The sequence below is a fragment of the Astatotilapia calliptera genome, chromosome 8, assembly GCF_964374335.1.
Source record: "Astatotilapia calliptera chromosome 8, fAstCal68.1, whole genome shotgun sequence".
NCBI lineage: Eukaryota > Metazoa > Chordata > Actinopteri > Cichliformes > Cichlidae > Astatotilapia > Astatotilapia calliptera.
The window spans coordinates 4692201-4704817 of record NC_137429.1 but is presented as its reverse complement, the minus strand read 5'-3'; the positions used below and the strand labels follow the sequence as shown (position 1 = coordinate 4704817).

Sequence of the window (12617 nt, the reverse complement as noted above, 5' to 3'; positions counted from 1 at the left end):
ATTTAAGTCCTGTGTTTGTTCGCCTAGCTGTCGTACTACTGTTGGAAAAATGTGTCTTAATTGTTTCATGACCAAACTATTAAATCTTTGCTTTTACAAACAAACTGAAAACCTCTCTGATGCACAGTGAAGATTTTAATTTCTCAGCCGAGTATGAAAGTCAGAAAAAAAGAGTCATTTTCAACCAGTGCAGAATAATGCAGCATTAAATCTCAATTTAACTCACAGCTCACCGGAGCATGTGGAGAAAATGTCCTATTCTGCGCTCTATTCCCCTTTAATGGTCCCATATTAAACTGGGTCAGCTCCACCAGCAAATTTAATTCGTCCCACTGTGGAGGAGGAGGTGGAAGCCCTGGTTCAGTGTAACTGCAGGTATTTATTTTGCACCATCAGTACACCACCTATATGTATATGCATATGTATACACAGCTGTTTGTCGTCCATCCCTCTGGGGAATGGAAGCGGCAGGCCAAAGAGAGAAGACGACACGTCGCAGTGAAACCCGGTCAGCTGTGTCCTTCCTCATCAGTAAAGGAAAACTCAGTTCTGGTCAGACGGAAGCTCGATGTGGATTTGTGTAGTTTTACAGGATAGCTGCGTAGACCAGTGGGACTCATTTCTGAGCACTTGATGGGACAAACCGTGCACAGACAGACTTTTCACAGGCACATAAACTTTTTCTAGTCATGAAAACAATCATTTGATTTTGATTTTCTGTTCTGAATAAACATACTTGTGTTTGTAATTATGGAAAATCCCTCTGGCTTTTTGTCATGGGGACCAGAGTAATGGAGACTGCTGGCAAGGAAGGCCTTTCAGCCTGGAATTTGAATATATACACATCACATAAGATGTGCTCCTATATAAAGTGATTTAATCTGAAATCTAATGCCATTGTGCAGTGAGCTGCAGGAAATTACACTCACTCTCATGCAGTACATACGATCAGATCTGGGCTCGGCTGGATCAGACAGAGTCCACGCTGAAGCACTAATCATGGAGCAGATGGTTGCTTCAAAACGTTTATCATCTTTGTTTCTATTTCTTTGTTTGGTGGTTTGTTTATTTCTTGATAAACGTCTTTACTTTCTTCATTTCCTTCCTTGCCTGTTTGCGATCTTCTTTCCTTACTTGCTTCCTTTTACTTTCTTTCCCGCTTTTTCTCTTTGCTTCTCTATTTTCTTGTTTTGTTTCCATCTTTCTCCCTTTCTTTCTTTCCTTCTACGGTTGCTTCTATGTGCTGAAATACACGGGTGCAGACATGTATTTACCATGGTTCTTGCTGTGCTCTCTCCAGGTGCTTTGAAGTCCTACCTGCGCGAGCTCCCTGAACCATTAATGACCTTTGAACTCTACAATGACTGGATCCAAGCCTCAAAGTGTGTATCATCTCAGACCAATGTTGCCATCTTCACGTTAAAGACATTTCTTCAACCTACTGTTGTTTTACAACCAATCTTTCATGTTGTCCTGCAGCATTCAAGATCAAGACAAGCGCCTGCAGGCTCTGTTCAATGCGTGTGAGAAACTCCCTTCAGCCAACAACACCAACTTTAAGTGAGTCAGCGTTTCCATGTTTCACTCCCCTCCTGGTTCTCTCTTTTTTCATATATTGGCCAAATAATCTGGTTAACCAGTTGAAACATCCCAGTCAGTCTCATTTTGGTTTTTTTAACTGCATATCGAAGGAATCAGGTCTATTTTCCGCCTTACCTCCTTATATAACTGCATATAAGACTGGCTGGCTCTGCCTATAAAGAGGAGTTCATTTAACTGAAGGAAACCACCAAAGACATGACAAATAGCTGGGCCATGAAATAGCTGGGCCAAAATGTTCATCTCATTGAGTCCCCCAGTCTGTCACCTGTATCTTTGCTGACTGTCCCTGAGTGTTTCTGTTGCATCTGTAGTGTGTAAAATAAGTTCAAAGAGAAATCTTTAGAAAAACCTAAATCAAAATTGCTTTGCAAAATAAGCCAGCGCCAACAACTGCAGTTCCTCTAATGGCCACTTGAGGCAAATGCCAAAAGGCAGTCAGTCCCCACAGACTCTCATGTTAAAATGCCCAACTTTAAAGCAGGAATATGTTTACAATCAGCTGTGGTCTCAGGGCACAGTTTCCCTCAGTTATAAAAACTGTATGAGGGCAGCTCAGTGGTTTTAATTGGTGAGGAGTTGTTGCCAGTTGTTTTCTCCTGAGCCTCATGGCTGCTAATTAGTCAATGAACTGGACTTTTACAGTTGGTTTATGCCTTTTTTTATTATCCAACAAACTGTTTGACTTGTTGTGAAGAATAGACCATCCAAGACATTTGTGACTCACATATAGTTACTGAAATTCCAGTATATTTATGTGATTTAGGCTAATTAGCAGGTATGTGTGTTTATGTGTTGCACATATTTATGTAGATTTTATGAGTATGATTGCAGTTTGCATAAAAAAGCTAGTTATTGATAATTTAGAAGTGCAACTTATTGTCTAAATATGGTCACATCTGGCTCCAAATCACCATCATGGTGACCAAACACTTCCACAATGTATCACAGAGGCTAAGCCCATCTTTTTGGTACAGTCTAAGATCAATCCCCTCAAAATGCCCAAATTTAGAGCAGAAATAAGTGTCTTTGCCGCCAGTAACACATTTCTTTTACTGCTGTTTTAAGGCTTTAAGTTATGCACTATTGAGGATAACAGGTTGGGAGCATTTTGTTTGGACTAAACTAGAGTACACTAGACTATACTCTTCTTTGACCAGACCTAGTTTACTGTCACAGTGGCCAGTAAATGGGAGTGAACCCACAAGCAGACTCAAGTGGACACAGTGATAAGATTTAACAAACTTTATTGTTAGATTACAGAGAAATTGAAAAAACGTGATATGGGAACGTAGCGCGAGTGTGTGAAGTGGGGGCACTGTAGTTTCTAAACTAGAGATATATGACATACATCCTCAGTACGCTTGTGGCAAAAGAGGCAAAACCAAATATATTTTTGTAGCAGGCTGTGAAATATGCTTATTTCTCTTCTAAATAACACTGACAGGAGTCAACTGTTCAGAGGAGATGCAAAGGTTTTTGTTTCACACCTGTTTTTTAGCCGTGATTAGCATCTATTTTAATATCACTGTCTACCTGAACTAGCCAGCTTTAGTACTGGTTCAAATAAGGTCAGGTTCAGATTAATGAAAGCCGAGATGGTGGCAGCCAGACTATTAAACCAACAATCTGTGATTAGGCCTCCTTCTATCACTTCACTATTGGCAACAATATTTATTTATTTTGACACTGGAATAATGTTCCTCAGAAACTTGAGCGTGAACCAAAAACAATACAGATAATACCATTCTGTAGATCAGAGGGTAGCTGTGGAGTCGGGAGATAATAACTCGTAGCTATATCGCTTTACCTCTATTGATTCTCGAGGATTTTTCTTCTTTCATTTTCAGTCACTTCTTGGTATCTGTTTGCTTCCTGAAAGCTGAAAAATGATTTCCAGCTTTCAGGAGGATGATTCATTGTGCGCTACTTATCACCACCTGCCAGAAAAGAGAAACTCTGACCTTTATGAAACAGTGTGGAGAAAGAGGCGTTGCATCCCAGGTGTTGGCTGCTGGATTAAATGCAGAATGCTGAAAGGCTTGTCTCCTGATCAAAAGAAGAAAGTGGAAAGGCCTGACAGAGAAAGGGAAGAGAGGAAGTGATGGTACAGAAATGAGGAGAGCGAGGTGCAGCGGCACTTGTCAGCATCATCATCGAATCGCACAAATGCGTCGTATTTTTAGACGGTGCTCCTCTGAAGAGACCTATCAGGCCTGTCCAGATGATTGCTGTTTGCCATGATGAGCGGCCTGATGTTCAGCTCTGGATGAGTCATTCAGCTCAGCTACAGACATCCACCAGCCCATCCATTTCTGAAAACATCAGACACAGAAATGGTTGGCTGCAATAATAAGCTTTGACTCAGTGTGGTTCGTGCATTCAGCAGGCACGCAGTTATCATTCAGACTGCAGCTGTAACACTACAGTATCTGCTGTTTGAAACTGACCGGAACATATTGGGATGGATGTAGCCATCATTATGTTTTTTTGAGCCAGAAGTGATCATATTTTGGAAGAGAGCGTGGACTGCTAACTTATCAGCAAATGCCAGCATGCAGGATACAGCTGTATCCATAAATGCGCAGAAACATGTATATAGGCTAATATAATGCTAATACACCAAAACTGAAACCCGCACAGAAACTCTTTAAGGTGCTCCAAAAGGCATCAAAACGAGGTCCAGCTTACAAAGTTGAAGGAGAGGTGGGGTTAGCACATCTCAGTATGCTCCAGCTGCCTGTATCACAACCAGGTAGTGATGTGTCAGTCGCAAATGAAACGGCTCTTAAAGCCCACTCTTTGAAGTGAACGACGCGAGCCGGCTCCTTATTGGGAGTCGTGTTTTGTTTTTTTTCCTTTCTTTCTCTCGCCCTCTCTCTCGCACTTTTTTTCCGCTTCACTCCGCACGCGAGCCTTGTGCTTTGCGCTGGGAAGAGGGGGGAGGGGCAATAGTTACACTCAGTAGCACAGGAACAGAGCGGGAGGGAGCCAGGGACAACAACGTCATATTAAAAAGGTATAGTAATCATCCACAACTATTTTCAGTTACAGATGATAAAGGATTCAGAAAGTTTATTGATGCAGGCCCATATGAAAGAGAATGTGCATCTTCTTTTTGTTTTTATATTTTTTCATATTTATATTTAATTGTGTTGTGGTTTGCAGTGTTTAGTGTTTAAATTTGTTTAAAAGGGAAAAGCTGAAAATTTAAATAGTTAAAAGTTGAAATGTAAATAATTGGTTTTTGTATTATATGATTTATTTATTACATTTTACATTTTATGTGGAGTGAATAAATATTTACGGTGGCCCCTACAGACAAAGCACGTACAAACTCCAAAACATGTACAAACACAACAGAAGTGCTCCAGGATGCTAGGGGCAGTGTTGAGCTTTTGTTACCTAGTGGCTACACAAGTCAGGAAGTACCAACTACCGGATTTGGTGTTTGGTAGTAACAGGTAAATGAACATATATATTTTTTTAATTATTTGAGTATATATGAATGCTTGTGCATAAATACACAAACAATACACGTATGCTTTCAATTGTGTAATTTAAGTGCTCTAGGTAGCTCTGTTTTGGAAGTTCAGTTAACGCTAGAAATGTGTTTTGGAGTTTGTACGTGCTTTGTCTCTAGGGGCCACCATATATATTTATATATAAACATATATAAATGAATTAAAGCAGCAAAACAACCTGAAGAGCCGGCTCTTTTTAGTGAGTCGAGCCGAAAGAATCGGTTCTCTAAAAAGAGTCGGAAATCCCATCACTACAACCAAGTAGCACCAATCAGTCAAAACAGCCACGCCCCTAACTCTTCACTAACATGCGGTGACGCTAGCGTTAGCCGTGTTAGCACGTTACCTGAAACAGGTGGTCAGGGTGAGTCCACAGGCGCACACCCTTCGTTCATCATATATCCGTGTTGGGTAGAGTGTAAATACTGAGGCTGAATGGCCTTTATACAAGCACACACACTTCTTAGCACTGCAAGGCTATGAGCACAAAACAGCAGTGTAGAAAAATCGAGACAGCCAGCCAATCAGTGAGCTCCTTAAGTCACACCTCGTGGCTAATCTGGATTGCTTGAGATTTTGGAAAAAGATTGTGAAAATCAGTTTTTAAATTTGGAATTTGAAATGAGGTTTTTATTGAGAGTTTAATACTTTTTTGTGAAATTCATTTTTGAAGTATTTATTAATGGATTAATAATTCATTTTAAAATGTTGATTTATAAATGGTGTTTTTATTTTAAATTAAACGATTAAATAATAATTTTGCTTTAGTAATGTTTAATTTTTGTTTTACATTTTTTCCAAATGCGTGCGGCACGGTGGTTAGCACTGTTGCCGCACAGCAAGAAGGTCCTGAGTTCAATTCCGCCATCAGGCTGGGGTCTTTCTCTGTGGAGTTTGTTCTCCCTGTGTTTGCGTGGGTTGCCTCCGGGTACTCTGGCTTCCTCCCACCGTCCAAAGACATGCAGCTTGTGGGGATTGGTTAATTGATTAATCCAAATTGCCCATATGTATGAATGCCAGCGTGAATGGTTAGCCCTGCAACAGACTGGCAACCTGTCCAGGGTTTACCTCGCCTCTCGCCCTATGACAGCTATCAGAATATTTATAGTAGTAACAGTTTCATGGTCTAAATGTTTAGATAGAGAGGTTGAATGTACATTTAAATTCTGTTTTTATTGAATAGTCTGTTTTCTGCACCTTAATTAACAGGTATTTAATCAAATTCCTGTCCAAACTGACTGACTACCAGGATGTGAACAAGATGACGCCTGGAAACATTGCTATTGTCCTCGGACCCAACCTGCTGTGGACTCAGAATGATGGGTAAGTTATAGCAGATGCATATACATGTGGCTTGTTACCTTATCCTCTTCTGTGTGATCATAACTGAACACAAAATGCTGGATCTTGGTACCAGTGAACCATGGAAACAAATCAGCTCATGATGAGAGGAAGAGTTGTGCCGTGTGTTTGATTTGATTATTATTGTGCACTTATTTCATCCTGCTATCTCATCCTAATATTTTCACATCATGAATTATGCATGTGCTGAGATACCTTCTATACCATGACTTGCAGTTACAATTTAATTATGAAGTTAAACAAACAAAAGCAAGGGCCAGATTTAATTAGAGGCAAGCGAGTGAAGTCATTTTAGTTTTATTGTAATTGCTGCAGGTTTTATCATGCACTGCCTCCTGCTCGGCCCTTAAAATCACTTTTTCATGCAGTAACTTGATGATTAAAGGTGGCAGACAACGAATGGAGGGACTCAAAGGGATTCTCTCATTGCAGCTCAGTTTCTCTTCCTCTTTTTCCTTAATCAAAAAACATGGGCTGCTACTAACAAAAAGGCCTGCAGACACACAACTTCATCCATAGGAGACTGCTGTTATTATACCGTATATATTTAGGAGAAAGATGATGACTTGGCAGTTTTGAATAGGGTGAAGGGTGAAGGACGTCTCCTTTTATATCTCTGTGTAAATCTTACAAACTCGTCATCCCCCTTAACTTTTAATTAGTACTTTAATAGCCCACAGTTCTGAAATGATTTTAATTTTCTCATTTTAATGCTTTGGTAATATCATGAAAATGTGCTAATCACCCTCTGTGTGAAATTCTTACAGACAGACAGACACTTCTCCCCCCCCAATTAAAAAAAAGTGTGTCTTCTCCGTTTGCTCCAGGAACATCACGGAGATGATGACGACAGTTTCCCTACAGATCGTCGGCATCATCGAGCCCATCATCCAGCACGCCGACTGGTTCTTCCCAGGAGGTGAGGAGGGAAAAAGAAGAGGAAACAGCCCTGCTTTGTTTGTTCTTGAAGTCTTAAAATGGCATTTTAGAAAATAAAATACTGAGTTGTTCCTGTTTTCTTCTGTCTTCGTTAGAGATCGAGTTCAATGTCACAGGAAACTACGGCAGCCCCGTCCACACCAACCACAACGCCAACTACAGCTCGATGCCGTCTCCAGATATGGATCAGATGGATCGCAAGCAGAACGACCAGAGCCGGCGGCCGCTCAGCGTCGCCACAGACAACATGATGCTGGAGTTTTATAAGAAGGACGGGTATGACTCTTCTGTGTCTCTTAGCGATGCATTTCAGAGCCCGACCGATATGTTGGCAGATATTAGCTATTTGCGGATATTGGTACTGGCATTTATGACGGCTGAAAATTATGAGAGTTGATCTTGTATGATTTGTTTCAGAAAGCTCTCTGCAACTTCCCACTGGCAGCATATATGTTTGAAACAGAACAATCAGCAGATCCAAGCAGAACGTAAACAAATAATTCACAGAACAAGATTACTTTTAAGCTGTACTGTCATAGATTCATAGATAACTGCACATAACAAATATATTAGATTTTTAAATCGCCAAATATTGATATCGGCCTTAAAATCAAGTATCAGTACATTAGGCCTAATCCCAATACTGTTTTTAAAGTAAGAATGCACATAATCTTAGAAACAAGCGAGAGAAGGGTTACAGTGTACTTTTAGTCACTGCAGATCTGGAAAGATTGGCTTGGGCAAGTTATGAAAGTGTAGGTTAGTACAGAATATACACTCACCAGCCACATTATTAAGTACACCTTGCTACTACTCGGTTGGACCCTGTTTTTTCTTGCAACACTGTCTTCATTTTTAAAGGCATAGATTTAGCCAAGTGCTGGAACCATTCCTCAGATTTTGGTCCATACTGACGTGATAGAGTCACACAGTTCCTGCTGATCCAATATGTGAATCTCCCGTTCCACCGCACACCAAAGGTCCTCTACTGGATTGAGATCTGGTGACTGTGGAGGCCATTTAAGTACAATCAACTCACTGTCATGTTCAAGAAACCAGTTTGAGATTATTTGAGCTTTGTGACCTGACATCTATTATTAAGGGATGGACATGATCATTAACAATACTCAGGTATGATGTGGCGTTTAAATGACACTCCATTGGTCCTAAGGGAATTAAAGTGTGCCAATAAAATATCCCCACGCTATTACACCACCAGCAGCCTGACCTGCAGGATGGAGCCATACTTTTGTGCTGTTTACTGCAAAGTTGCAACAGAAATCAAGACTTTTCAGACCAGACCACATCTTTCTGCTCTTCTATTGGCCAATTTTGATGAGCTGATGTAAATTGTAGCCTCAGTTTCCTGTTCTTGGTGTGGTCTGCTGCTAGAGTCAGTCTGCTTTGACCTTTTGTGAGTTCAGAGATGTTCTTCTGTGTCTCTCATGGTTGCCTCTCTATAAGCTCAGGCTAACTTAGCCGATTTCCTCTGACCTCTTGCATCAACGAGGCATTTTTGCCCAGAGAACTGCCGCTCACTGGATATTTTTTGTCTTTGGTCTTTTTCTGTAAATCCCAGAGATGGTTGTGTGGAAAAATCCCAGAAGATCATCAGTTTCTGAAATACTCTGACCAGCTTCTCTGTCAGCCAGTCACAATTTTGTTCTTTCTTCTTGATACTTGGTTTGAACTTCAGCAGATTATCTTGACCATGTCTGCATAGATTGAGTTACTGCCATATGATTGGCTGATGAGATAATTTGCATTAATGAGCAGTTAAACAGGTGTGCCTGATAAAGTGGCTGGTGGGTGTCTGTTGCAGCATGAATTTAATATGCAAATATAAACGGTTTATATGTGCACAGACTGACTCCCTAAATAAAACTTTCTCGTCTAAAACTTCCACTGATTCCACCTGTTTAAACCTGTCTCTGAATTAATTAGCAGTCTTCTCTGCGTACACTGTCATCCAGCTGACTGACAGCTAGAGACATTTTTTCTACACAAGGCCACATTGAGGCTCATAAACTTTCCACACGACTGCTTCCTGACAGGGTTGGACGTGTGAAGTAAGAGAAGGAAAATTCCCCAACGATTACACAAGTTTGCCGTGAGAAGTGACCTCAGTGAGAAGCTCAGTTTCACTCTGAGGTGGACAGAAAACGATACAGTTTCACTCTTTATCTACAGGACCTGCCCTCATAACTTTTCTCTGCAGCTCACTGAGACATCTGGAAGTGAGAAAGAAAAAGACTGAGGGTGAGCTGACATTTAGTCTGTGAAATGAGCAATCCGACAATCCTCAAACTGTGAAGAGGGATTAGCTGAAAACCAGTCAGTCGCTTTCTTTCTCTTTCACTGTCTGAATCTGAGTGTCTTTCTCTAATGCTTTAATACACCCATGGTCTTATCAGGGCCTGGGGGGAGCCTGAGCTCTGCAGCCCAGGGGCCACAAGTAGCCCGACTAATTAAACCTGGACTGTGTGGGTCGGATCAATAGAGCTCAACTTTCAGTAGAAACAGTCCTTAGAACCAAAGGCTGTTGCTCCACCAAAAGAAAGTCTGCTTTTACATGAGTCCTCTTTAATTTCTTACTTAATTTATGTCAGTCTAATAAGTTAATTAATATTTAGATACTAAACTTGCGGCACTTCTCTGCAACTCTGGGAGAGCAGGTGATGATTAGACAAATAGCCCAACATTCTTCTTCTTCTTTGACACTGATAGCACAGATTAGATCCCAGCTTGGATTAAAAAGCAACAATCATTATATTCACTTAATGTTAAAAGTGTAAGTTTAAAGGGCACTTATTACGGCCATTTCCAGCCCTGTAATCTTATTTTTGGATTCTCCTGGAGTAGCTTTGCATGATTCACAGTTCAAAACAATCCTAGTATGTCTTACCTCAGCCTTGCTACAGCCCTTCTCTTCATCCTCTGTCTGAAACTCACAGTTTGAGCTCCACCCATTTTCTTCTGATTGGCTGAGCCACACAAACAGAAGGTCTGAACAGCAGGTGGGTGGGGCTTCCATTAGACTAGTTAGACTTATGATACTTATGTTTTGTTACACAACACAACCTGATTGATAGCACTCAATCACTGAATCAATCACAAGAAGTGCAACACTAATGCTAAATCACCACCACTAAGCTTCTATGTGCACCGCAATTATCCTGAATGTTAATTTTGCTTGTTTAGCCGTTTATCTCCTGAAGTAAAAGCTTCAAATTTCATGAGTCAGGTATTTACTACGTAATCTTTTGCAATAGAACAAAAACATGTTCAGAGCTACAAAAACTACTACAGAATGTATTAAAGCATTAAAAAAAATGAACATTTTTAGAACCCACTGCCTGCGAGTTCAGGGAACTTGAAGTGCAAAATGCTAACTCATTCCAGGTTTTAGGACTCATTCACTCTCCTGAGGTCTAAATAGAGGTACTTCATGCTATCTGCAAAGTTGCAGGATTTGCTCCCAGAAGAACTACTTGAAGTCCTTTAAGCTGGTGATGCTCTTTAGCAACATTTCCACATTCCACCTTTATACTGGCTTCATACTGGCCAGGGGTTGGAGAGCAGCCATGATGGCTCTTCTAACATCTGCTTATATATAATGTATGACGAAGCTGGTTAAATCCATAGAGATTTTATGCCTTTTTAAGTCTCCTGCTGCCCTATTACAGCAGATCTTAGGACTCCTCCACCTGCCAAATCCCACTTTAACCCCTACTGATGTTTGATGACTTGTTGGGATCTTTTGGGAAAGTTGTTCATTTTTAGGAAAACTGTTACAAAAATCTCAAAATAACATCTGTATTTCGTGTAAACCGATAAGAAAGACTGATGCCTCATTAGAATCTCTGTAACCTATAGCAAATCATTGCTATGGGTTACAAAACCATCTTTGGTAAGGTTTTCTCTGCCACCCTTATATTTAATGTTGGTAATATAAATCTTGTTCACTTCTTGATTTTGATGAAAGAATTGATATTCAAAGACTTGCCAAAGGGTCTGACTATAGGCTGGATTTCTATAGAAAACAGATGTTGAGAGTTCAGAAATGCTGCCTGTTGAAACACGTCCTTTATCGTGAACTACACTAAATCACTGCTGGTTGTGACTGGGAGTGAAAGTCTGTGCAAAACTCACTGAAAGATCCTTCATAAAACCTGTTTCTTCCCAGGCTGTGTGTACACGCTTGGTAATATCAGTAGAAATGCTTGTTATTGCTCAATCAGAGACCAACAAAAAGGAATGTCAAGACAAAGTGCCAGTCATTTTTACTTTGTGTTTCTACCACTGCAGAGAAACCACACTTACTAAAGACTCACTGCAGCTGCAGGAAACCTCTCGCATGTTTTGGGGGATTTTACTGTATCCAGCAGGGAAACATTGACCTGATTATAGCTAAATTCCTCCTTAGTTTTCGACATGGCCTCAATATTTCACTGTTCTCCTCTCTTAAAGCGTTATCCTGTTTCACTTCTTTGATAACAATGCTATTATCGAGTCCAAGCGTACGAGTCTTTCGTGGTCTCTGCTCGTGTCCTCACTGTGCTTGTCTCTGTTTTAACACTGCAGCATTAGGAAGATACAAAGGTACGGTATAGCTCCTTTTCCTCCACTCATCCTCATGTCACTCTGTTCATCATCTGTTCGTCTCAGCTGCACGTTGAAAGGAGCTGTCTCTCATTTGTCATGTGTCTGAGTGTGTATTGCTTCATAGGGGTGTGTGTGAAATTATATATTTGGACTCCTGTAGTTCAGTGTCTCAGCAGAGTGGGGGGACATGAATAAACAGGCCTGTTTCTCTCTGTTTACATAAGTAAGAGGCATCTTTGCAGTTTCTGATACTGAACTGACTCGTTCAGCCTGTGGATACAATAGTCTCTTGTTGCTTATCTCACCTGACTGCATAGTTACAGTTACTGTTTTTGTCTTATCGTACTAATTGAGGGGTTTTTGTGGTAATCTGTTTGAAATGGAAGCCAGTTAGTTTAGCTGGGGTAAAACACTATACTTTTTACTGACCTTGCATTATCTGTGTTATTGTCTAAGTGCAGATTGTGTAGGGGGATGTCTGCTGCTTGTGGTCAACCATCTATACAGTGTGCAGCCTTTCAGTAATTAAATAAAAAGCTTTTCGAATTAGATCAGCCCTCCAGCACAGCTCTGCTCCATCAGCCGGAG

The 12617-nt window shown here is 40.7% G+C and overlaps 1 protein-coding gene across 1 annotated transcript in view; it reads left to right on the top strand.

Annotated features, from left to right (window-relative positions):
* Window positions 1-12617, top strand: part of LOC113028053 (rho GTPase-activating protein 44-like) — a 44432-nt gene that overhangs the window by 17268 nt on the left and 14547 nt on the right. The window contains exons 12-17 of the mRNA XM_080304990.1: window positions 1301-1382; window positions 1480-1560; window positions 6333-6446; window positions 7313-7404; window positions 7520-7700; window positions 12009-12026. Coding sequence (XP_080161116.1) covers window positions 1301-1382; window positions 1480-1560; window positions 6333-6446; window positions 7313-7404; window positions 7520-7700; window positions 12009-12026 — 568 coding nt within the window. The remainder of the gene's footprint in view (window positions 1-1300; window positions 1383-1479; window positions 1561-6332; window positions 6447-7312; window positions 7405-7519; window positions 7701-12008; window positions 12027-12617) is intronic.